This window comes from Arvicanthis niloticus, chromosome X (assembly GCF_011762505.2).
Source record: "Arvicanthis niloticus isolate mArvNil1 chromosome X, mArvNil1.pat.X, whole genome shotgun sequence".
NCBI classification, from domain to species: Eukaryota; Metazoa; Chordata; class Mammalia; order Rodentia; family Muridae; genus Arvicanthis; species Arvicanthis niloticus.
In genome coordinates, this window is record NC_047679.1 from 10391010 (window position 1) to 10418645 (window position 27636).

The 27636-nt window shown below is 37.8% G+C and overlaps 1 protein-coding gene and 1 non-coding gene across 2 annotated transcripts in view; both read right to left on the reverse strand.

The window, feature by feature from the left end:
- Positions 1–3935: 3935 nt before the first annotated feature.
- LOC117695648 (U1 spliceosomal RNA) lies at positions 3936–4099 on the reverse strand. Its single transcript, XR_004604686.1, has one exon. It is a non-coding gene; the product is annotated as a U1 spliceosomal RNA (small nuclear RNA).
- Positions 4100–11260: 7161 nt separating this feature from the next.
- Xk (X-linked Kx blood group antigen, Kell and VPS13A binding protein) overlaps positions 11261–27636 on the reverse strand; it is a 31069-nt gene continuing 14693 nt past the window's right edge. Inside the window, exon 3 of the mRNA XM_034486326.2 lies at positions 11261–12409. Coding sequence (XP_034342217.1) covers positions 11577–12409 — 833 coding nt within the window. The 3' untranslated portion in view covers positions 11261–11576. The remainder of the gene's footprint in view (positions 12410–27636) is intronic.

Consider the following 27636-nt stretch of genomic DNA (forward strand, 5'->3'; position numbering starts at 1 on the left):
TACTTGTATACAAGAATCCTGAACTGCCCCAGAACTAACCCCAGCGCCATCGTGTGCATCAAGTGGGACTGATTTGTGATTTGGCCTGCATCACTACTATCTGTGATGATTTTGCAGCTTCTTACAACTCATACATAGAACTCAGCTTATCAAAAGCCAAGATGACCAATATTCTGTCCTCACCAACAATATTTAGGCAACATAGTATAGTGAAGGCTCCACTCATGGATGAGTAGCCCAGAGTAATAAAGCATGTAAGCCTTTGCCCTGGAGCCCTGCTTAGCTGTAGAAGCCACACATGGACAGGTCTTCCAGCTCCCATTAACAGTTCTGCCTGAGGCTGAGCCTCTGGTGCAGTTTCTGTAAGGGAAGGCATGCAGCCTCAGTCTATTGGTCTTCCCATTGCAACACTTGTGGCTTATTCCAAAAGTCCTGGGTTATGGGGCTAAGGAACTGGCAACTCTTTAAAGCATAGTTCTTGTTCCTCACCCATTGTTGTACCAGTCTTCCTGGGCAGTGGTGTCAGAGTGATACAGCGTATGGCTCTGGTGGATGCAGGCGCTTGTGGCTGGTCCGTTGACAATGATTCTTAAAAGTCTAGCTACAAGCCAGTAACTGTAAACAAGGCCCCCAGGACAACCGCTGCAGGGACAGATAACTCTCTCTAGGTACTCCACTGCTTGATTTTTTTTAATGGAAATTTATAGAAAAGCCTGACTTTGCCTACAATACTGAAATGACAACACACCATTGATAGACTTCTGACAGCTCTGTACCTTGGTGCTATATAGTGCCAGGATAAAGCAAATGACTAAGATTCCTTATAATTTCTTAAAAGACGGGCATAAACAATACATGATTCGTTAGTACCAGATGATGTCACATGCCAACAAGCATCAGCAGCTTTCAGAAACCCATGACATACCATGCCAGAAACTGACCAGGCAGTAACCAGTGTGCTAGTAACCTCAGAGAACTTAAAACAATTGTTTTAAGGAATTTAAGGAATTCTTTCAACTCAATAAGCTTGAAGAAAACAGAGAAATGTGCCATTACTTTAACAAGGAAACAACAAAATATAGGAGCAATTTAAAAGTCAAATAGAAATTGAGGCAAAAAAATACATTTAGGAAAACTTTAAATGTGATATGGGCTCTAAATAGAATAGACAAAAAGAGTAAGTGGGCTTGTACTTGAAAATTATCATGAATAATTAAATATATATATATAATTGTCTATGTATATTGGTTTGTCTAACTGTTGGTTTTAGGATCTCTTATATATTTTAGATATCAGTACTTAAAAATATAGTTTGAGAAGAAAAAAAGAGAAAAAAAATGCTTCCTGGTATTTTAGGAGACAATATTAAACAAGCAAATACTCGAGATACTGGGGTTTACCCAAGAAGCACCTGAGAATGTCAAAGGATCAGAAAATTATTTATGGATTAGAAGAATCAGTACTGTTTAAATGTCTCTACTTCCAAAACCAATTATAAATTGAACACAATTTCTATAAAAAAATAATACAGTAGCTTTCTTCACAGATATAGTAAAAATGTAAAACTTATATAAAACCATATTAACTCCAAATTACCAAAAACATTTTGAGCAACAAGAACAAAGCAGGAGATACTATGCTACCCTACTATGCTCCCTTTCTTTAAAAGTTACTATAATGCTATAGTAGTCAAATCACTATTGGATTGAAGTAAACACACACACACACACACACACACACTCCACACAATAGGAAAGAACAGAGAGCCCAGAAGTAAACTCACACATCTATCACCAAATTACTTCTGAACAAAAGTGCCAATATATATATATATATATATATATATATATATATATATATATATATATATATATATATATATTGTGAAGAAGAAAACAGTCCCTTTAACAAATGGTGTTAGAAAAATTGCACAATCCCATGCAGAGAGCGTTTAATACCTTAATATAAGACACGACTTAAACTACCAGAATAAAGCACAAGGGAAGTGCTTCACAATATTGAAATGGGAAAGACTTTTGGGATATGATCCCCCTGAAATACATACAATGAAAACAAAAGTATACAAGTGGGATTATATCAACTATAAAAGTTTTAGTACAGGGAAGGAAACATTCAAACACAGTGAAAAAAATAACATACAAAATGAGACCATGTTGTTACTGACCGTATCTGAAAACATTCTGCTATCTAAAATATATAAGAGATGCTAAAACCAGCAATTACACAAACCAATATACATAGACAAATTTTATATATATATATATATATATATAATTATTCACAATTATCTAGGATAATGGCACTTTTATATGCCATAGGCTATCAGATAAAAATCCCTGTGACAGATATGTATCAGTTCTCTTCCAGTTGTTGGTCAGAGGAATCCCATAGTCTCTCAAAACGATGCAGGCTATTGCCAATGCTCTTGGGTTCCAACCACACCTTGAAGGTAAGAAGCTATTGCTGAAGATACCACATACTTGAATCATAAGACAGAGAATTCAAGCTGGTACACTAACCTAGATGTTTCATCACTCCTGGATAACCTTCACAGTGCTTCTAGATATTATGCATGCAGCCTTGGGAGAAAAGCTATCCACAGTCATCCACATTTCAGTTGTGAACCCTGAAAACCACAGTAACAACTAGCCTGGTAAAATATTCCCATAGGTGTAATATTGACATAAATGTTATAGGGGTAACTAAAACCACATTCTGATTGGATTTAAGACCTACTCCACAAGATGCAACTCATGTTTGCTATTGTAAATCTAGTCAAGAACCTACAGCTAAAGAAGAGATCATAGACCCTAGGGGGGACTCTACTACCATTATTTTTGATAAATGGTATCAAACTGTTCTTTCAACATGTCCTTATACCTGTAGATTAGTACATCTCTCAACTGTTTTTTATTAATCATTCCATTCGTTTACATCTCAAATGATATCCCACTTCTCAATCACCCCTCCACAAACCCCCCATCCCCATCCACCCTCCACCCTCCCCTTTGCCTGTATGACGGTGCTTCACTACCCACCCACACTCTCCCGCCCCACCACTCCAGCATCCCCCTAAGCTGGGGCATCAAACCTCCCTGGAATCAAGGGCCTTCCCTCCCATTGCTGTCAGGCAACGCCATCCTCTGCTACATACGTATCTGGAGGCATGGATCCCTCCAGGTACACTCCTTGGTTGGTGGTCTAGGCTCTGGGAGAACTGGGTGGTCTGGCCAGCCTATGTTGTTCTTCCAATGGGATTGCAATCCCCTTCTGCTCCTCCAGTCCTTCCGCCAGCTCACCTACCATTTTCCCTGGGCTCAGCCAACTGATTTTAGAGATAACTTCATAAGTGGTTAATGGCTGCCATGTGTACCAGTACTGGAGTATACATAAGAGTATACATTAATATTAGATGCTGAATATGAGTGCTATCTAAGGACATGACATTCTAGCATATAATTAATTTCCCTTTGGAAATGTGCAGATAATATCACGGCCTTAATAATATTTGTTTTATCCTATAATTCCAGGCAGCTCTGTCAGGGTACAAACAGCCCTGCATACCTGAATAGTTCTTTGGTGCTTAATAGAAACCTTGCTTATCTTTTTCCTTCAGAATCAGTTCTCCAGAGCAAGGAGAAAATGAATTCAGTGTGAAAGGTAGAAAATGTGATATAAAGAAATTCTAGTGTTTTAAAACCTAGGAAATGAGGTCAACATTCAGGCAGAGGAGTAGAGAATTTGCTTGCAATGGAACCCATAGTACTGGGTGAGAAGCAGGTCCCTGGTAGGTGAAGCTCCCCCATGCTGCAATACACTCCCAAGGTCCTTTTCTTCTTATTTCTTTTCTTTTAAAGTACATTTAGTTGGAGAGAGAGAGAGAGAGAGAGAGAGAGAGAGAGAGAGAGAGAGAGAGAGAGAGAGAGAGAGAGCAGTCTCCCACTCCCAGAAATTATGCAGTTGACTTTCCCACATTTATGGGCACCACAGAGGTCAGTACATCTGTAGTGCAATGAATAAACCTCACACTGGGGAAACCAACTTCATGATTATGGTATCACTTCTGCTCTGACTGGATCCTAGCCCTACTTCAATAAAGAAAAGTTCAGGGTCAAGATCAGATTTGAAGTCCAGGATTAGACAACATTAAGCCTTTTACAGGTGAAAGATTTGCCCTCAGGTAGAAGTGGCAGAACTTTTTCCCCCACTAATCTTGTAAGTCCATGTATTGACAGAAGAAATACACACATGAAATACTTTTAAGAAATATAAGAGCATGCCTGACCTCAGTAGGAGAGGATGTGTCTAACCCTGTAGAGACATCAGGTTGGGGGGATATCCAGGGGGGCCTTACCCTTTCAAGAGGAGAAGGGGTAAATGAAGGGATGGACTCTTATGGGGGGACTGGGAGGGGGGGACAGCAATTGGGATGTGTTAAAATAAAATAAAGTAAAATAAAATTATAAATATTTAAAAAGAAAATATATTCATAAATTGAAAAAAAATATGAGTACAGGTCATACAGCCTGCTTTTAAACACAGAAACTTTCTAAACTATGGGAAGGAATCCTTCCACACGCATCAAACAACCTAAGTGGAGATCCACAAGGAGTTTGCAGGAAACAATACAATCTTTGCTTCTCTCTTGCAATCATCTTTTGTTCTTAAGAACACTGAAGGGAGAGATGTCTGGCCTAGGTGGGTACTGGATTATTTGGGGGCCTGTGTGATGATGATCTGACCAGCTGCCTAGTGTTTATCCACAATGAGGGCTCTTAGGAGACAGGAGAAACTATCCCCCACTGTAATGACCTCACAGAACAGTAGTCCTGTAGTTTTAGCAGTGTCTTTAGGTTCACCTGACATGATAGTGGTTCCATCTTCAGCTTTTAATTCTTGTTTATGGTGCATGCCAGGAGGACTCAGATGACTACTTTGACCACAGAGACAGTTTTCATAGTTTTCTCCTGTCGCTCACAACAGCATCCCCATTGGCTTGAAAATAACTGTGCAAATGTGTGCTAGATAGTTACAGTTACTAGAGAGGATGGCAACTTATGCATTTAAGAATGCATTTAAGAAAGTCCTCTTGGCAGAGACAGTAACAGCAGGGTGCCCCTTCTCTGTGTTACAGTGGTGATAGTGGGGGATGGTCTTGAAACATTGCTCTGAAATATAAATTTTCCATTCTGTTTTGTTTCTTGAGTTCTACCGCTTCTAAAACTGACTCATTAACTGTAGATTCAAGGTAATTAAGATCAGAAGCAAACTGATAAGGAACTAAGCCAGTATGCATAATGCAGATATGTAAAGAGGGTGGTATTGCCAGGATTCTAAGAAGTAGACTAATTAGATTTCAATCAGGAACTCATCACTCGGAGAGAAAATTAATTGAGGATGGGAGGTAGGCAGGGAAGAAAAAGCACACACAGAATCTTCAAATCCATCTCCACAAATCTTTCCTCTTTGGAGGGCAGCAAAGCCTGAAATTCCTCCCTTGTACAAGATGTTGACACACTACAGCCATTAAGGAAAGGCTTCTTCTCATCATCTGCTGCGGAGATGCTGCTGTGTGCAGTTATACTTGCCTCAAAGATGTACTTTGGGCTGAACCCTGCTCAAACCACCACTGCTGGAAACCTAATTATTTGCAGAGAAAAGATGATGGGGCATCTCCTAGCAGCTGGGCCCAGCCTTTTGATATTGTACAACAGCACTGTCATCTATAAAGTCCACACTTCAAAGTCATGCAATTGATTTTTAAAGACTGCAAAAACCCCACCTCATAATGCTTTAAGTAAGTTTCCTATTCTGTGTTGGCTCTCCGACATTGGTATCTTTGCTGTATGTGATGGGCAGGTGAACACACCTAGGGTCTAGAGCATGGTTCTGCAGAAAACTCACCATCTTGAAATTATCAGGGACTTCATCTGCCAGGGCTTGTTGTGTACTTGGAAAGAAGGGGCTAAAGGTTTCTGGATTATACACACCAAGTTTCGCTGCTAAAAAGTATCTTTTCCTGAGATAGAAAACCTCCCAAGAATGTTATTTATTTAATTACAATGTATAATTGGCATGCTCTTTCAGTTGTGAAGACATTCACAAAAATAGCTATGTTCTTTCCTTAAGTTATAATTAGATATGAAAAGTAATTTCTGGTGTTCTATTGCACAGTAGGTGACCACAGGTGGTGACACTGTACTGTGTTTTTAAAATACCTAGAAAAATGATCATGAATACTTTCACCATAAGGAAATGACAAATGTTTGAAGAGACAGACCTGGTTACTTCTTATGTGAATATTGTACAATGGATACACATGATATTAAAATATCATATACTTTCCCATAAGAATATATAATATTTTGTCTCACTATGTATCACTGACTCCTGAGTGCTTAGATCAATGACATGTGCCACCACACTCAGAAGTCTGTATAATTTTTGTTACTTAGAAAAACACCATCTCCTGTAAAGAGGGACACAAAGAAATATGGTCAGATGAGTATCTACAATAGCTTACTGCCCTCACTTCATTCCTAATATTTAAACAAAACCATATTTTTATTGAAAATAAATTTGTTTTCATACAATATATTCGGATTCACAACAAACACACACGCACACACAAACACAATATAAATATATACACATATATTCTACTCTCTCTCTCTCTTGCCATAAGTAAAGTTGCCAGTTGGGATGGAACAGTGGAATACTCAGTTGGGGGTGGGGGGTACAAATTGTCAACAAGCCCAGCTGGAAAGATCTTTTGCAAGGGACACAGTTGAAATGCCCTAAGATGACAACTTCCTGGCTTGAGAGACAATCAGTCATCATAGCCCCTAAAATTTAAAAAAGAAAAAAAAAATAGAACTATCATATGATCCTTTTGGGAGTACAGCCAAAATAAATAAAATCAAGATGTTTAAGAGACAACTGCACTTCCATGTTCATTACAATAACACTCCCAACAGCCACAAGAGGAAAAGGATCCAAATGAATAAAGAAAACATAGTATATACATGGGATGGGATATTAACTTCCAAAAGAAGGAAGCTGCTATTCCTGTCAACACACATAAATTGGGAGGACATTATATTAATCAAAATAAGCCAGACACGGAAGAACAAATGCTTTGTGGCTGTACATAAATGAGGTGTCTAGAATGATCAAATTCATACCTACAGATAGTAGTTGCCAATGGCTAGAGAGTAAAGCATTGTTCCTAGATGCACATGAAGTCTCAGCTTTAGACCGTGTAAGTTGTAGAGATCTGCTACATAGCGTAGTCCATCAAAGCTGCTGACAGAGTAGTGCGAACTCTAAGAGGGTGGTTCTTTTGTCCCATTCTTCCAGAAAAGAAAAATAAGCAAGGGAAATGCAAGTGTTTGAAGTGTAGCACCTTGTTTATGGTGATATCATGGGTGTATCCAAATGTCTAAACTCAGTAACTGTACATATTCAACATATGTGTTCTTGTGCCCCATTTATACTTCAATAAAGCTATTTTTAATAGAAAGATATCCTATAGTGATATCTTTGCAAACTGAAAGGATACCTTTAGAAACAAATTATTAAAACAAACCACATCTGGCCCATGGTCGCCAATGACCCCTTTCAATGAGTGATATCTTTTCCAGTCACAGAAGCAATTCATTTTGTAGTATGTTCATGTCCATACTAAGCCAAAGTCTGTCATCCTTACATTTTATATTCATGTTCTCTAGAATGAATATATATATAGTGTCTTTGTGTCACACACAACACTTGAGATAACTCAGCAGACTCTCAGTAGCAGTATCCAGCAGCAGGCACGGCTTCAACAAACAAAGAGAGCTAGGCCGTCTTACAAGACAGCAGTGTTTTCATGGATAGCTGTTGTATTAAAAACCTGAATCTTTGCATTCTTGAACTTCTCATTCTACTGCAGGGATTTCAATTTTACATTTTCAAAAGTACATAATCACAACAAACCGTTTTCAAATTTGTCTTTCAAATGGGCCTTAAATTTAAAGATGAAGTCATTTGAGGATTATACAAGAAATAAAATGCAAGAGAAAATTGAAAAAATTAATTTATTACATGAAGAAACATAAACAACATTTGAGTCTATGACTCCGAGAAGCAGTCCACAAAAGTGCATACCCACAATTCACTGGCTGAGATGCACTGGCACATACAACCATACTAATGTTATAAGATACATTCCCAAGGAAATGCTGTGTTTTCAAGACAATCAATACTAAGCTTCTTTTCCCATTTACAAAATAGTGCAGATTATATTCACATTTAATTAATGCTTCAAATCAGCCATTTAAGTTGTAATGTATGATTATCAAAAGATGCTGTTACATTCTTTATAAAGGATAATATCAATACAATAAACTTATTTGCTCTCAGAAGCACTTTCTGAGATCCACTGGGTCTTTTTTCCCATCAAGTACTAAGGGCTTAGGGGCTATTTTTAATGTTTTTATTTTGTAACTGTATGTGCATGTGTGCGTGCGTGCATGCATACATGCGTGCATGTGTGCGTGTGTTGTGTGTCTGTATACGTGCACAAACGCACCATCGTTTGATCTTGGAAACCAGACATCTATGGGAACTGTTTCTTTCCTTCAACCATGTAGGTCCCAAGGATGGAAGTTGAGTTGTTGGGTTTGGTGGCATAAACCTTCCCAGGATGAGCACATGCCCTGAGTGCTAAATTTTGTGATCAAGTGATGGTAAGAGAAGGTAACTGCAGGGAAGTCTAAAGACCTGTACCTTAACTGAAGACACGATGTGGATGAAACTATTAATGTCATTTCAGTCAGGAAAACAAAACCACAAACAATAACCAATTTATGGACTTGAAGAATATAGCAACTCTTTATGGTACTTTGAAATATTTTTGTATCTATTACTTAATGAAATCTTTCCAACAAGTCTGTGAGGTAAGTTGGAAGAGTGTATCATGTTAATTTCGTAAGTTAGGAAATGGAGGTCTAGAATAAGTAAGTAAGCTTTTGGGACTGCACAAGGAAAATGCCTACATACCAAGAGACTGAACTAATATCTAACTAGCTAAAAGTAAAAAACAAAAACACCGTCTTTATAAGGTATCACCTGGGCCTTTGGTGTCTGAAAGTTTCTCACTGCTAGTTTGGTTTGAGGTCATTCAAGATGCTTACCAACTGACTAAGGTAAAAAGGCTTACAATATATTTGAAAATTAAAAGTTTAAAAGTATTTTGGAGTCACGCTTCTAAACCAAGGCTGGAAAAATACAACTGTCCTTACCCTTGTCTAATTCTGAACCTGCCTAGGAAGTATCAAAGTGACGCTAGTCTCACTCTCAAGACATGACCCAAAATTGGAACTGGGTACCACCTCTACCCTCAGTCATTAGAAAGCTTCAAGGAAAGGATGTCCTTCACATTAAAGACTGAAAACACCTGGTGCCTGTAAACATAAGGAAATGATTTGAGAGAGCAAAGCATTTTCGGTTGACCTAGGGATGCCCTTCCTACCCTTGCAATCATTTTGAACTTCTTAAATAGGAAATAACCAAAACAGGAGTGCTTTAGCATCTTAAGCTTGTTTTCCCTGGACTTGTTATAGATTTTCAACAGTTTTGTACCTCTGAGAAGGAAAAGTACGAAGATGTATCTGTCATATAAAGTATCACTTTGAAGATGTATACTAACTATGTCTAGATCTATTAAAAACAGGAAAAGTGATACAAGGGTCAACAGAAAACAGAGACAAACATTAATTTGACTTTTATATGTTAAAGTGGTCAAAAAGGATGTACTGCCTATGCATTCTCATACAGGTAAACCACAAATTCTGGCAAACCAGAAGAATTACAAATGGGGAAAAATATTTTAGAAAAAAAAATGGACGCTCTATGGTTCAGAACCTTACTCAAGTGTGTGCATACAAAATGGTACAAAGATTAACAGTGTGAATGACACATCAAAGAATACTTATTATTCTACGAATCCTCTAGTATAGTAAAATATTTACCGAACTAAATTTTTAAAAAGCAATTATGTTTTTAAAAGCAATTATAAGGAGTATGATGGCCAGATAAATGTGTTTTACAGATTTACGTGGTCAGAAAAGTAAATATCTATTCTATCACATAGAATCACAAACAGAGGTGCCTTTAAAAATGTATTAAATTTTGTTACAATTCTTATGTTAAGTTGGCACAAATTTTATGGTTACTTGTTTCTAGACATTTCATCATCCACATTTTAGTGGTAGAAATTGTAGCACTGCTTGCTGGCATTTTTGTCAGACTATTGACAATATTCTATCCAACCCCATTAAATTAAAATAAATAGTTCCAGATCAGAGAGAAATTATTCATTAGATAAAGTAGTGTGGATAAAAACTGAAGATCTCATTAAAATTAAATTAAATTAAAGATCTCATTTAAAAACTTCTATCAAAATGGATTTCATGAGGAACAAAAACTTTTGATCATTTCATTACTTTTTATAGCTTAGGAAGTTTCCAAGGTCAACATTTCTAACTAAGAGTGGTAGTGAGGAAAATACTTCTTTTTCTAAAAAATTGTGAAAATTAAAATGTCCTGTGTATATACTTGCATCAGGGAAGAGATTTTTTGCATAGGGTTTTCTAGAAACAACAGCAAATAAACTGAGGTAAGTATTGTTTAAAACTTTTCTGGCAGGCAAGGAAGGGGAGATAGAAATGAAGAGTATTAGTTTTATTTCCGTCTTTCTAAAATATTAATCTTAGAAAATTCTGCTAGAAATTTCGCAGATTAATAGGACACGACTGAGTTATGAGGAGAATTAAGCCTACCTTCTAACCAATTTGTATCTTTAAACACTTAGGTATTTGTATAAACTTCCATCATGTTGATGTTCTAATAATTGTCCCGATCCATCCTGATCCCTCCTTTCTTCAACATGTGGAATAAAACATGGCTTTCCTAAATAACTGTACCAATGGATCCTAGGGAATAAAGTCCCCAAATCTAGGCCCTTGAAACAAAATGCACATTGCATGCCAGAGTGGCTACAGTTGGTTATGTACAAAAAGTCTTACTGAGGTGAAAATGGAACACACTGACAAAACAAACTTAAGTAGCTCTCCTGTAAGCTATACTTGAAACAAAGTTGTGAAATCCTTTGTAATCTATTCCAGCTATCATGGGGACTCTTGTATAAAGGTATATTCAGTAACAAGAAAGCATCAGGCTACTGAGACAACAGGCTAGAAACGGAAAAACAAGCATTTTTCTTTATTCTGCCTGATGAATATGACCAGCTCAAATGAAACTTCAGGGATACTGTGTCAATCAATGAAGCAGCCAGTAAGGCCTGCAAGAACATAACAGAGTCAAGTGTGAAACAAACTGTGGGGTAGTAGGTTTCCCTAGTGCTTCCAAAGCTGCCTCAAATCTAAGAGCTTTATAAAAGGTAGCAGCTCACAGGGAGCTGACAGCTAACTTCCTTCCTTAATCCCTGTGCAGGGCTCATGACGCGTATAAAGGTATGAAGTCTCATTACTTGTAAGAAACCTCAAGTTCCATTAAGCGGAGCACAGATCAACAGCAGTCCAAATCTCAGTGGTCTCGGGAGTTAATTTACTGGTAGAAGGCATTTCATCTTGCTCTGTGCTTGTCTTTAAGTCTGTGTCTATCCTTTCTACTGGCTCGGTGGATGTGCTCCTCATGGAGGACCAACAAGCACACCTGAGACATGACCTAAAGCTTTCAGAAACACTGGAAGAGAAGAGCTTTTTGCAAGGATGGAAAAACTGATAGAACACAAGCATGAAGAGAATGCCGGTGCAGTACCCAACGAGCAGCTGCAAAATCAACAGAGGTGCACACACATACATGTATATGTCAGTTTTAAAAAAATACCATAGGAGCAGGAGGACAGAGTTCTCGATGAATCTCACCATGTAGTAAATGAGCAGCCGGTACCAATTCTGGGACTTGCTGATGAGCTCCGGATTGTCGATTTTCAGCTGGACAGCTGACCAGCAGAACATGTTGATGCCAGCATAGAGTAAAGTGAGGAAACACAGCACGATGGTGGTACCTACCCTACTTAGGGCCTTCTCTATGTTCTCAGGGAATGGGGAACCACTGCACCAGAAAACAATCCAGGGGTACAAGAAGAAGCTGAAGAAGTTGACAAGTATGACGGCCACGATCCAAATCTTCAGGACAGAGGTAAAGAGGACCAGGACGATGACCCGAGTGGCAATCTCAAAGCTTCTCCAGAGGAAGATACAGACATACGCCAGGGGTTTGACTTTGACCTCGTACTCATCATACTTGATTTTGATGGCTAAGATGTTGCAACGTAAGGCGCCATAGACAATAGACAGCAGGGACAAGGTCATGATGACGCCTGAAGAGAGAAAAGAAAGAGCACTGTCAAGCCTCACCTCCACCGGGAATACTCTGGCCAGTACACTGTCATCTCCCACCTACAGGCCTCAGACTCTTCAGTATTAATAAGCTCTACCTGGTGAGATTTGAGACTGCCCAGGGACTCTTACAGAATTACACAAGACTGCTAGACACATATTCCTGGTAGGCTGAAGCATCAAGGGATTGAGAGCCAGGGGGGAAGCCTCAATAACTCAATTCTAGCCATAGTAAGAGCTTGTTTCCTTACATAGTAAGAGTAGAATAACTGTCACACATGGGTTCTATGCTGTTTCCCACTGTTCACTTCTAGTCACCTACTGTGATTTTTATCCAATAATGACCCCACTCATCCCCTTTCATTCTTCAGTTTTCTCTCATGTTTGTTATACATTCCTTTCAAATGCATGGCCTCAAATCCTGCTTCAAAGGCAACGTAGACTGAAACTCATTCCTGATGCCAATCTTGGTCAATGAGAACATGGTCTTTTACATACTGTTTTGTTTTATCAGCTGATCTATCAGTTTCTGCAGAATCAAGACTGTGACTAGAATTTCATTTCTTCAGTTTTTCCTTTTCCTTTTTTGTGATGTTACACATACAAAGCCATTACCAAACCCCAGACCCTTAAAATTCTTCCATATTATCTTCAAGCATTTATACCATTTTGTATTTTATATTTTGGGTTGTTATATATTTGGAGTTCAACCTTATAAATGGTGAAATCTCTGTGTTTACTCACATGTTACAGATATTCTATAGGGAATATGCAGTTCTTCTAGCACCAATTGTTGAAAGTATTTTTTTCCAGTTGTGTAGTCTTTGCTCTCTTGTTGAAGATCAAATAATGTCGACTCTAAAGAGATCTATTTCTGGATAGTATGTTCTGTTCAACTAATCTATAGTCTGTTTTTATCAATATTATACTACTTTAAGTATAGTAGCTCTAAAAATGCAAATCCATGTATTCCCATACATGTACTAAAACTATATCTAAATGATACAAAAAGGAAGGCAGTAAGATCTCTCAGTAGGTACAAGGGCAAAGTCAAACCTGACTTTGATTCCTGAGACCCACATACTAGAAGGAGAGAACCAACTCTGTTCAAGTTGTTCTTAACCTACATATACACACCACGATCCACACAAAAATTAATTAATTAAAATAATACATGACAAGTTAGTTTGTCCCCTTAAATTCTGAGTCAATGGAAAAACATATATTTGACAAGCCAAAAGATTCACGTGCCTTCATTTTTAATTTGCCCAAGGGAAGCTCAATTTTACTGAAAGTATCAACTTTACTCAGTTTTTGACATTGATTTTAGAAAGCAGTATTATCCATTGTAAAGACTGGCATCTACTAATATCTAAAAGCTACAAACATCAGAATAGACTAAGAAGTAGCTGTACTGAGTTATTTTTCTTGAGAGGTTGATTCAGTGAATGCTGTAATGTAGAATATTTGTGTGGTAGTTTTTAATGTGTGGCTACAGATGCCCACATTCGAAAGATCTTGTATTGAAGCATTTTCTTTCAGTACTTAAAAGTTTTTCCACTACAAAAATATACTTCATATGACAAAAACCCTAGTCATGCATAGTTGGAATGTAAATTATTTAATTACACACACACACACATACACACACACACACACACACATATATATATATATATATATATATATATATATATATATATGTTGTATTTATGATATTTAACCTGAAAATGTGTGTTGCATTAAAAAAATAAGAATCACAACAATTCCCAGAATCTACTAATGCTTTTTCTTGTAAGGCCAACTATTTACACATAATATCATTTTATCCATTAAGAGAATTAGACAATTATACAGCACCCACCTGGTGCTGAGTAATGAAGCATAGACTTTTGAAAATACAAAGAAATTATCTTAAAATCATATAATTTAACCACACAACTATAAATGATGGCTGCCTATTGTAAAATATCATAGAAATTTGGCCAAGAAAGGTAATACTCTAAGGCAGTGCTTCTCAATCTTCCTAATGCTGTGACCCTTTAGTGTCATTCCTCCATTGTAGTGACACAACCATAAAATTATTTTTGTTGTGACTTCATAACTGTAATTTAATACTGGTATAAATTGTAATATAAGTTATAATTTATATCTGTATTTTCCAATGATCTTAGGCAACCCCTGTTGAAGGGGTTATTCAACATACCCCTTCATCCCCCACCCGACCCCAGCCACCGCAAAGGGGCCACAACCTCCAGGTTAGGAATCATTGTCCTAAGGAAACAAAAAGCTAACAGAAAATGCTTACAGTAAATATTTCTGCCTCTAGAGGTGAGTTGTGACCTAGGAAATGACTAGGATGTTGGTCATGTAAACACAAACTTATATAGACTTAAATGGAGAAAAGTACACAAGAGGAAAAAAAAAAAAAAAAACCTGAACATTGGCAAAGAGTATTCTCCACCTCCGCAGAGAAGCAGGCCCTATCTGGTACCCCTCAGCCATGAATTTTCCTATCCTTGTCTTCATCTTCTAACACGTACAGAGAACAAGTCTTTAGGGGGAATCTCAGTTCCTAAGCCTGTCTACTCATAGTAAACACAGAAGGGGGATACCTGGCAATCCTGCTGACTGAAGTAGTTCTTTAACCAAGTCTAATATCCATTCATAAAACTAGCCTCCTCTTCTAGCACAAGCAAGAAACAGTCTTAGGTTAAAAAGTGAACTGCAAAGGCTTCAGTGGATTCTAAATCCTTGCCACAGTCTTGCTTCCTCTTTCCTAATTCTAGTTCATCAAAGTTCTACAAGAATTCTGTGAACTTGGAGAAGCTTTCACTAGGTATGAATTTGCTCATTTCTTGACACCAAAAACCATAGACTTTATGCAAATAAATGAAGATTTATTTTTCCCAAGAATTCTGATTGGAGAAGGAATTCTAGTTGTTGGACAGGAGGACAGTTCCAATGCGGGTGTCAATACATACTAAAGGCTGGCTGTAAGATAGAGGGTGGTCGATGATGGTGCTGTTATGTAACTGCTGTCTGAAGATACCATCATTTCAAGAAAACCACAGAACTAATGAAATGCTTTCATCAAACAAACTTTAATAAAATTAACAAGCCAAGTGTATACTATTAATCCCAGGAGACTGAGGCAGAAGGATTGTAAGTTAAAAGCCATCTTGAGGAACCTAAGTAGATCACATCTCCAAATGATAATAGACCATGTTACAGGGATGGGGCAAGAACTGAGTAAGCCCAAAGGCATGTGGAGTGTAAGGGTAAGGGAAATTGAGGAGAGCTGACACGCACTTAAGTAAGCTGCTAGAAATTCAAGTTTCAAAGCTGCTTCTGAGATGCACTGAATCTTTTGTTTCTGTCAATTCAGTAAACAAAGTATCGCTTATCTGGAGCCCTGACTGTTGCCTGGTACTCTATGACTGGTTTTCTTTACAAAAACCTTCATTGTATCAAGTATTGTCTTTCTCCTCCAAATTCCCAATTGCTCCTTCAATGCTGGCTCTTTTCCCTGAGTATATAAATCTGTTTGAGTCAGCCTTATCTAAAATGTGTCCTTCATTTGAAAAAAAACAGAAAAATGTTTTGAGAGATTTCTGTAATAATAAGGAATGGGAGGGGAGAATAAAGGAAAAGGAGATGAAAGAAAGGATGTCCCCTTTTACACTGTATTTTCTTTCGTCTGCTAACACACACACACACACACACACACACACACACACACACAGAGTCAGACACTTTCCAAGCAATTCCCTTCAGCTGTTTCTAATCAAAACACTTACTTCCTAATCCTCCACTCCGTGCTCTCCAAATCACAACTTCACAACTTTGTGTTCCTTCTAATACTTTTGATGTTCACTATCCTCTTCATCAGACTCTGTCTGTAACATTAGCTACAGCACTGCCTACTGATCACTCTCTCACTTTCATGGCAGCCGTTACTCGGGGCCTTCATGAGCACATCTTTCTTCTTTTCCTCAGGAAACAGTTTCCTTTTCTCATCTTATGCCTGTCATATTTCTCTTGCTAGAAATGCTGTAGGTGCCTCAAAAAATACCCCCCAAACATATAGAGCAAACCCATTATTTCCCCAACAATCTCTTACATATCACCATCACACAATATTCATATATCTATGTGTTAGCTGGGACTCTTCTATCTTCCTCCCTCATTGCACTCAAATAGATCATTTGAGTTCTTGCTATTGAGAATAGCTATGAGCCAACAGCTTTAGAATGGGGAGCATCCCAGTTCATGTCACTGAATTAGACTCTATTTTCACAGCGTTTCTAAGTGATCTGTAAGAGCATTCAAGTTTAAGATGTTGGACTCTTAGATTTTTCTCTCCTTGTCTCATGTCTGAGCATCATATGGCTCTTGCCATGTGCTCCTATATAGATACACCAGGAGCCATCTTCTACCTCTCCTAGCTGCCTAATAAACCTTTTTATCCTTTTTTGTTGGAGGCAGTGTCTCATGTAGGCCCAGCTAGCTTTGAGCATGTAATATAGTCATGGATGACAACAAATTTCTTGTGTCTGCTTCCCTAATGCTGGGTTACAGGAGTATGCCACCACGGATGATTTGCTTCATTTAAGGTTCATCTTATTAATGAAGCCTTCTACAGCCTTCATTCATGCTCAGCTGTGCTGATGCTCTTAAGGCTTTCCCAAGCTCAAATACCGGCTTGTGTTTTGAGCATTCTCAGCCACCTTTATCTCCTTGCCTGGCTTGTGTAGGTTACTTTCTGTCCTATTAGAATGCAGTCTCAGCAAGGCAGCTACTCTCTCAGATGGACTCTTATCACCAACACCAAGAACAGTGGCTGGCACAAAATGGCAACAAATTGATCTGAGCAAAAGTGAGTGACTAATGACAAATGGTACAAATCATCCCGTTTTACTGCTGCTGAGAACCTTCAGCATAAACACTCCCAAAGAAATAGTTGGAGAAAAACACAACTCTCTAACCTCTTTACCATATGCTAACTTATGGGGTTTTGGACTTTGGTGAATCCTTCTGTCTCCCTGTATTTTCCTAGGTTTAAACGTTGTACCTTTCTCCAACATTTCCAGAGAATTAGAATCCAAATTAGAAAAGGCATGTAAGGTTTAAGCCAACAATTTAAAGATACTATTTGAAGTAAATCAGAGGCCTGCTACACAGGAATACATACGAGCAAGGGAGTGTTTTCTGACCTCAAGAGTAATTAAAGAAGCTAAGTAATTCTTGCTTCAGGATATGAGGCCCAGGCAAGGGCTAAAACAAGTCTGAATTATGCTGGTAGTGTTGTGGTTTCCTGGTCAGTTAACTGGTTAATGTTTCCGATGGATTCTACCACTTGCACTTTGGGGTTAGGTTTGAATACTTGTCCTAGAGTTCAGTTTTGTTCTGATTTAATTCCCAGCCTGACGCTGAAAACCTTGAGCAAACTGAAGAAGCCGTGGCTGAAAACAAAGAGGGATCAGCATCATTGTACACTTGTACAAACCTCTGCCATGATTCCTCCTGGCTTTATTGCAAACTCTTCTCTGGGTTCTTTAGTCCTCCCATCATGAACAAACTCCATACCAGCTTTAAGCAATAACCAATCTACTTTCCGTCTCTATAGATTTCCGTAATCTGCAGTTTCATTTTAGCGGAAAAATATGATATGTTGACACTGAAAGACTTTTTTTTTTAACTTAAGGTTCATCCATGCTGTAGTGTATATCGGCTCTTCATTCCTTTTGATGGCCAAGTAACACCTGGTTTGCTTCCAGTTCCAAGGTACCGTGAACAGTGCTGCTTTGAACAATCATGTACAAGTCTTTCTATATACACATTTTTCCCTTTGACTAGATAGAAGTAGAGTTATTGGATGGTATAGTAATTTTATATGTAATTTTTTGCAGAACTGCCAACCTGTTTTCCAAATCAGTTACATTTTCTATTACAACAATCAGGGTATAAGGATTCCAATTTCTCTATATTCTTTCTAACACTGTCTATTATCTAACTTTTGATTTAACTATTCTAAAGGATGTGACAGTTTTTCTTAGGATTTTTATTTTCAATTTCCAGATGACTTAAGGGTATTTTTATGTGCTAACTGAACAATCTATCTTCTTTGGTTGCTTTAGTTTCTGAACTATAGATCAAACTCATAGATTTTTATCTTGTCATAAAGATATTCCCCTAAACTCACTAGTCAGATCTGTACAGACTGGTATACTATAAAATAAAACCTTATATTTATATAGACCTGTCTATAAGCACTTAAAATGGAAGGAGAAAGAAGGGGGAGCAAAAACCAGAAAGGATTTCCAACATGGCAAAAAGCAGATTAGTTCTTTTTGCTCCAATATTACTGCCAAAAAACTGATAAATCATGTGTTCAAATGCATCAGAAATTGACCAAAGCAATGAATACTTTGGGGGTTTAACATATTAGAAAGAAGAAAGGTACCTAAGGAAAATTCTGAAGCTGTTTTTCCCCACAAAACATTTACTCAAATGAAAGTACATAGTAAGAGATTAAAAATTGGAAGAGAACTTTTAGCAGTCTCTCAGACCTGCTGAGTGTGAGTAAATATTGACATTCAGCCTCAAAGGATCCCAAGGTTCTGGCTGCAACATAAGGGACATTAGGTTTAAATGAAAAAATGGACTGAGTCCTCATAAAGACTGAAGGACAGATTTCAATTGACTGGGGTTGAGAGTCACCCAGGTTGATTTGCCATTTTAAGGCCTTGCCTTGATCAAAGTAAAAACTTATTCAAGGTTTCAAATCAAGAAGGATAAATACAATCCAATTTAAAAACATTATTTCCTTTATTTTTATATTATATTTTGATTACAACATGTCCCCCTTCCTAACATTCTCACATACCCCTCATTACTCTATTTCAAATACATGGCCTCTTTTTTCACTAATAGTTATTGCGTGCGTGCGTGTGTGTGTGTGTGTGTGTGTGTGTGTGTGTGTATGTGTGTGTGTGTTTGTGTGCGTGTGCATGTGCACATGCGTATCCTTAAATATAACCTGCTCACTCTGTATAGTGTTACTCATATGTATGTTTTCAAAGCTGACCATTTGATATTGGATATTTCTCCCTATCTTACCATGCCTTGATTACCTGTAATTACTTGTGTTTATTTATTTTTTATGTATATGTGTGAATGTCTGATGCTGCAGATTTCAGAAAAGGGCACTGGATCCCCTTGACCTGGAATTACAAGTGGTTGAGAATTGCTATGTGGGTTCTGGGACTCAAATTTGGGTCTTCTATAAAAGCATCAAGTCACTAAAATAATTCTCCACCTATAAAATCCAAATTTAAAAAGGCATAAAAGACTAAAGTTACTACACACACACACACACACACACACACACCACTGGCAACTAAAAATGTGAAAATAAAATCAAATTTGTTAGCTATCAGGAAATGAAGATTCAAACTATCAGACTACTACACAATCACCAAATTATACAAAAAGAATAAAATCATAACATTTGCAGAAAAGGGGATGGGACTGGTCATCATTATGTTAAGCAAAGTAATGCAGACTCAGAAAGACAAATACTACATGACAACTCTCATGTGTATGTGTAACAATAAATGTTTATTAAATTGAACTTTTTTTTTGTTTTTTCGAGACAAGGTTTCTCTGTGTAGCCCTGACTGTCCTGGAACTCGCTCTGTAGACAAGGCTGGCCTCGAACTCAGAAATCCACCTGCCTCTGCCTCCCAAGTGCTGGGATTAAAGACGTGCACCACCACTGCCCAGCTTATTAAATTAAAATTTAAAAGACAGTTATTTCGTTGCCACCATGAAATTGCTGCAGGGGCATCTTCTGAGGCCCCTGCCCTAGCAAATGCCAAATAGAAAATTGACCTCAGTAGCAAGGGCGACTGCAGCGAAACTTGTTATACAGGTCTAACCAGTGCCAGGAGACACTCTAGTCTGTCAGACTCTTCAACTCTCAGTGACAAACATTCCCTTTACCACTTTTTGTTCCTGAACATGAGCTACTTTAGCAGATGCTTCCTCAGAGACTAAAGACTTTTCCTAAAATCCAAACTTATATTTGACTGAGTTGTTAGGTTGCCCAAACAAATGTTTTGGTTCCGTCAGTTACCACCCACATGATGGCAGCATAGCTGTAGACTCTACATTCCCTGGAGATATTCAATACTCTGTTCTTTTCCTCTCCAACACACTTCAGTTTCTTGACTTCCATAACACTGCCTCCTGATAGACTTTCTGTACTCAAAAAGTAACCATCCCCCACCTCTTTATCCTTTTATTGTACTTATTTCATGCCAAAGACGTAAGAATTTTACAGGGGCTAGTCACTTAATTCTGTCATTGCTATAATATAAATATAAAGTAGATAGTGTTATTATCCTTATATACCAATGTTCAATAACCTCCCTGGTACCACTCAGCTCAACGAACAGTGCTGGTATTGAAAGCTAAGCAGTCTCATTTTAGAAGTTTGGTCTCAACCAGTACACTTTTCCACCTAAATAAAGATATCTCGGTCTAGTTCTCAGTTTCTCCTTTTTATTTTCTATCATTAACAAGAAAAGCTGTTGTTCTTACAACCACCCAGAGCCCCACTGGGACCAGATAATCTTCCCTGACTCTTGTCAAGTCGATCACACTTATTTCAACTAAGCCCACATTTCCACCTATGTTCTGCTATATGAGTAAGCCATATCTAAAGACGTTTTGAAATTATACTGCCTATGCCAAGAAAATGGATAAGCCTGACTTCACTTAGCTCATTTCTAGGGATCACCTCTGAGGATACAAGCAATGCTCAGAAGTAGGGCAGGGGCATACTCCTCTATCTGCCCTACCAACTTGTCCCCTCCTTTCTTATCATCCTGTCTCAGGCAGAGAGCAGAAGCATCAGTGAGTTTAGCTGGACAAGCAAACCCTGGCTTTGACAGTCAGATGAAGGAAGAAGTTCCTGCATTCCCATGTGGGCTCTCAAATATGCTGTACCACAGCCATTCAGAATGTAATGCACAGGTTCCCCATTCAGCTGCATATCCACAGCTAGGTCAAGGCAAGACAAACTCTCATGAATGCAGTGTTTCATGGACAGTGAACTTTGTGAACAATCAGCTATGGCCATTGGACCCCCTGTGGCTAAAATAAGCTATTGCATTGTTTCTTTGCTAACACGACAGACATTCTAACCTCTATTAATCATCTCAATGGCAATGTTTCTCAGTAACCCTCTCCCACCTCTTTATCCTTGTTTTTCAAATGTATTATTCTGTGCTCACTATGGTAAAAAAAAAAAAAAAAAAGCTTTAGTTAATTGAAAATTTCAATAACCACAGTCTTCAATTAGCTCTTGTTTTATCATTCTACCAATACTCTCTTTTAAGATAAAAGACATGTTAAATTGATATACTTGATAGATTATTAGTTGACAAATACAAATCGTGTATTATTGACTGACATCTGGCATATAATATATTAAAAACTGTGTATGGCTGTAATGAACTACCTGAAATGATTAACTTTAAAAGATAAAAGGTTTATTTTGGATCCTGTGGCACGGTAGTACATCACAGCTGGGAATATGTGGTAAAAAAGACAACTTTCCTCATGGCAGTCAGAAAGCAAAGAGAGGGGAAAGGAACCAGGATCCAGTATCTCATTCATCCATGATGTAAACTGGGAGACTGTGCAGAGTGGAATATAACTTTCCCAATAATGTCACAGGTTGACAACTGTACCTAAACACAATATCCAAACAAGTTGTAGGCATCCAATAATTATAAGTCAGTAACAAAGATTTATTATTAAACCATATACTATAGGTAAAACAAAAGTAATCCTCTTTATTTACAAGTCTATCATCAATATACAGATGTATACACAGAAATATTTCTTCTGATTAATGTTGATATCTAGATCCTTGTCTACATGTACAATATGATACAGAAAATGTTCAGAAGCAGATAGTAACTCCATGTTTGAAACTGCAACCCAAAGGAAATTAATTCTCAGATATCCTAAAGGCATGAACTTATTGTCCTAATTTTCTGTAACATAATGAATACCATGTGTCTTTGCACTAAGCCTGGTGTAAGATGTATTGAATTTGTTTCATATTCTTTTTCCTAGAGAAGGTTCAATTTTATTCTGAGTCTAAATCATTGATAGATGTCTTAAAGTACAATTAGAGATGCCAGAAAAGCTTTTAATATGTAGTAAGCAGCAAAATCTCCTTCTACATGAAAATACAAGGATTGAATATTTAAACTGTCTATTAGAAAAGGCCACTAACATCAATGACTCCTATCTATACAAAAACAGCTCCATGAGGGCTGCCCTGAAGTCCATTTTCAACATTGTAAAACTGTAATGCCACGTGAGTCAGTTTAACTCCTTCTATATATTCACGTTATTTCTTTATGAATATATAGCCATTAGTCAGCTTTTCTTTTTCTCACTTAGCACACAGAGTGACTGGAGAAAACAAAAAATGAGAAGTGAAAAAATATACATGAAATTCACCTTCAAAGCAAAACTGAGTTGCCTTGTCCAGCCTTGACATGAGGGTCTGTGCCTAGTCTTATTGCATCTTGTTATGCCCTATTCAGTTGCTATCAATTGAGAGGCCTGCACTTTCTGAAGGAAAACAGAGGAGGAGTGGGTCTGGGGAAGAGGAGAGTGGGCGACTGAGAGGAGTGGAGAGAGAGGAAGCTATAGTCGAAATATATTATATGAAAGAAGAATAAAGAAAAACAAAAAAGTCCATCATGGCAGATAAGCACAATAGCACCAGGAATGGTGGCCAGAGCAGAAAGCAGAGGATTCACATCTTCCAATACAAACACAAAGCAGAGAGAGCTGGATAGCCTCAAAGCCGGACCAGGACCACACTCATAGACTTCCTGCAGCAAGATTATTCTACCTAAGCATCCCCAAATAGTGCAACCAACTGAGAAGCAATATTCTAATGTCAGAATCTCTCCCTTAATTTCTTCAATATTCCTGCAAAATTAAGGTTGATATGTGCAGTTTGCATATTACAAAATGATCTATGACATTAGCGTGGTAATACAACTATTTGGTAGAAAGGCAAGCCACCTCAGACTAAGCTACTGATCTTAGATCCAAAGGCTTTCAGAAAAGTAACAACTGATGTTGTGAAGAGGAGGCTGCTTCACATGCAAGCATGCCTCCTGAGTTTACCATTATTATTGCACCACATCAAGGAAAAACCTGTAAGCAAGAATGCAAACCCTGTACTCTCGGTCTAGGCAGCTACAGCTCCCAATGCATATCCAATATCCAAATGCAAAGTCACATGCATCTTGGCATCCTAGGTTTCTCAATAACCTTCTATATATATTTTAATAGAAATTCAATTCTGAGATTCTTCAGGTGAGAAAGAAAGACATACACACACACACACACACAAAAGAAACAAAGAAAAATAAGGTATACAGGAAGAGAAAATGTAAAACAAACATTTACAATATTTAAGTCATTTTTAATAACCAATTATCTATCTTCAGCTTTAAGATTGTTTGTGTTAACTGTCACCTTACAGAATCTAAAGTCATGTGAGAGATGGGCACTTGGCCAAATCTGGGGTTGGGAGATTATCTTGATCATGTCAATGAATGTGGGGAGATTCACAACTGTAAATGGCACCATTCTCCAACTAGGATGCAGGATTATATAAATGGAGAAAGGGAACAGAATTGTAACATGCAGCATTCATTGATTGCTCTCTGTTTCTTGACTGGATATAGTATGCCAGTTGCTTCAACTTGCTGCTGCCTTGACTTTCCTACCATGAAGGATTACACACTTGAACTGGGAGCTCTGATGAACCCTTTCCCCCTAGGTTGTTTTTGTCAGTATTTGGGGAAATCAAGGCAATTTTCTAACCTTTTAGGGAAATAGATGAGAAAAACAACAATTATCACTTTTGCTCTAAAAGAATTTGTGCCAAGGAAGTCACAAATCAAGGAGAAATAATAATGTTGTAGTCATAGAGAACAGAAGTCATCAAACTGTGCCCTATCTTTATATGACTCAAGAGCTGAGAATATGACAAAGTTCAAACATTTACAAAGCCAGCATATATACTACTCAGGCATATAGTGTCTCTACAGTATATTCATACATCCACTAGAGTGATAAAGACTAAAACCATGACAAGAAGAGCTCACAGAAATTCCCCTCACAGAAATGGTATTACCAAAAAGGAAAAAGAAACATGTATCTAAAGCAAACACGTCATGTGAAGATTGATTAATCAAAGAGGTAGTTATTATATTATTTTCTGATCCTATTTAATAATACATTGCCGATGTTTTGAATTAAAGTCCAAAAAGGTACCTGTAATTAGTAAGTGAATCGACACTATAGACATTAGGGTACCATTATCAGCAAGGCATCCAGGAAACAAAACAATACAAACAGAAAATTGGACATTGTAGCTTGAGATTGTAACCCCAGGATTCTAAATTGCAGAGGCAGGAGAACTGCAGGAAGTTCTGGGCCAGACTAGACTACAAAGTAAGACCCTGTCTCCAAATCTTCCAAAAAATTTTTAAAATGACACAGCAAAAACAGACAAATATATTATCTTCTCATAGTAACTTTATGGCTAAGTTAAGAAACTGGAAACTGGCTAATTCTAAGCACAGTTACATGAGTTGACAACTAGTTAAGCCATGCTTTTCAGGCTAAGAGGTTTCTAAAGTTGCAGGGCTTTCCACATTGCCCCTTCATGATATCAAAGCGGTCAATTTTTGGATGAAGGCAAACTGTTAGCTGGGATAAAACTTGAAAGTTATCCAAAAACAAAAAACAAAACAAAACAAAATGAAACAAAAAACCCAAAACCCCCACCAAACTTAGAAGACTTAAGAATATCATGATTCAAACTGTTATTTCAGCAATGTGTTACCTTGAGAATGAGGCCAAGAAAAGGAAATGGAACAATATTAAGCCTTTCATTTAAGTATTTAAAATTATACTATAAGTGAGTACAACTATTTTGGAAAGCAGTGCGGGGGTCCCTCAAAAAACTGAGAAGAGAACTTGTGGGTGATCCAGCAATCCCTACTCCTGGTGCCACACCCAAAGGAAGTAAGATCCATATGTTAAGTGGTATCCTCTCATCCGGGCTTAAGGCAGCACTATTCAAAAGAGCCAAAAAAGAAAGGAGGCAGGGGAACAACACAAATGGCTGCTAACTGATGAATACATACATAGATCTATGCATGGATACATAAAATGGAATTCTATTCAGCTATAAAAAGGATTTAATCCTGTCATTTGTGGCAACAGGTGAAACTTTCCTTAGTTAAGTGATGAAACCCTTACACTCAAAGACAAGTACCAGATGAGCTCATTCATATGTGAGACAATAGGCGGTGGAGAAAAATGGGGCGTGGCAGTGACCGTGAGTGGGACTGATGTGTCAAAGGATGAGCACTAAGTTATAATCACATAGGACTAGTAAATTCTGGCATGCTGTTACACAGCACAGTAATTATAGATAATGATAATATATACTTCCTAAAATAAAAGAGATCGTGTTGAATCATTTGATAATTGTGCCTGGTACCAGCAGAAGTCAGAAGAGGGGTTAGATCACCTGAAACTGGAGTCATAGATGATTGTAAGACAAGACGGGGATGCTTGGAACCAAACCTAGGTCCTCTGCAAGAGCAAGTGTTCTTAACCACTCTAGGAGGTCATTGGAAGACGCTTTCACAGTTACGATGACAAAGATGATATTAGAGAGATGACTAAAGGATATGAAGAATTAAATGAAAAGGGAGACAGGCTAATTGTTTGTGGATATATAGAGATAAGTCATGAAAAGGGAGAGAAGATGTAGCATTTCTTAGGTATAAAGAAACAGGCTAGTGATTAGAGAAAGCTGGGTTCTGTGCATTTAAAGTGAAACCATTCTACTCAGTAGTGCTAATTCAGTAGGTGTATTACCAAGGGAGGCATTTACGTCTGTCTCTCAATCTCCTCTCAGTCAGGCTTTATGGATACATGGATCCATAGCAACTGACAGAATCCTTGGCTTATGGCTAGCCCAAAGAGACTTTGCAAGTTTCTAGCCTATTGGAGAAGTAGAAAGCATACGGCAGAGGGTAATTTCCAATGCAGCCATGATAAATCAGACATCTTCCAACATCCAGCACCAGTAGCTCATGTGGGTTCACCCTCCCGCCTCCCTCTAAAAACCTTATACTTAGTGTAGAGTCATAACACATAAACATATTAAAAACACACTCTCATGTCAGCATTTCAATGTATTTTAGACATTTCGAAGATCTTTGCTTATGTGTGTACATGTGATTAAGCATGTAAAAACCTGAGACTGATGCTATAACTGAAATGTGTAAGCTTAGCTCATGTAAAAGACTACATCTAAACAGGCAGTCCTCTAACTCATCCTCCTAATTTGTCTCTAAGAGCGTAGAAATTGAAGCTATTATGTTTAGACTAATTCATAAAATGCAGTCAATTCTGAAAGCACAGAATATAATAAAGGGGTGTGTGTGTGTGTGTGTGTGTGTGTGTGTGTGTGTGTGTGTCTGTCTGTCTGTCTGTCTGTCCAGAAGCTACAGAATGTGTTTGGCTAATACAGAACTCTAGAGTGTGAGCTGATCATACAGATGAATTTGTCAAGTCACCAATATTCAAAAACTGTTTCGTAAAGCTAGACCTATATATCCCAGTTTATTCATATTTCACACAAATATAGCAGAAATGACACAGTGAGAAGATATTATTAATAATGATTTCCAACACCTCTAAAATCACTAATTCAAGTACTCTATACCAGCCAGCCTCTAGCCATCCGTCCAATGCACTTGTGTAAGAACAACTGCAACTGTGCTCTGGTTCATGCTTATTAGAGTCTCCAGTAAAAGGAATCCTTTATTGCCCCCTGTCCAGCTTAGTGCAAAACTTCATTCACTCTCCTTCTGAAACCTAAAACATTTATTTCTTCGCAGACTATGTAGATCTTACAAAATTTGTCCCTGGATGAAATTACCTTTCTTATCCAGAGTTTTACATGTCATAGTTCAAGTTATCATCTCTATTCAGATGACTACTTTCAAATAGCAAAGGCTAACAAAAAAAAAGTTAATTTGGGAGGCATGACAAGAAAGCAAAATAAAGTTGGAGA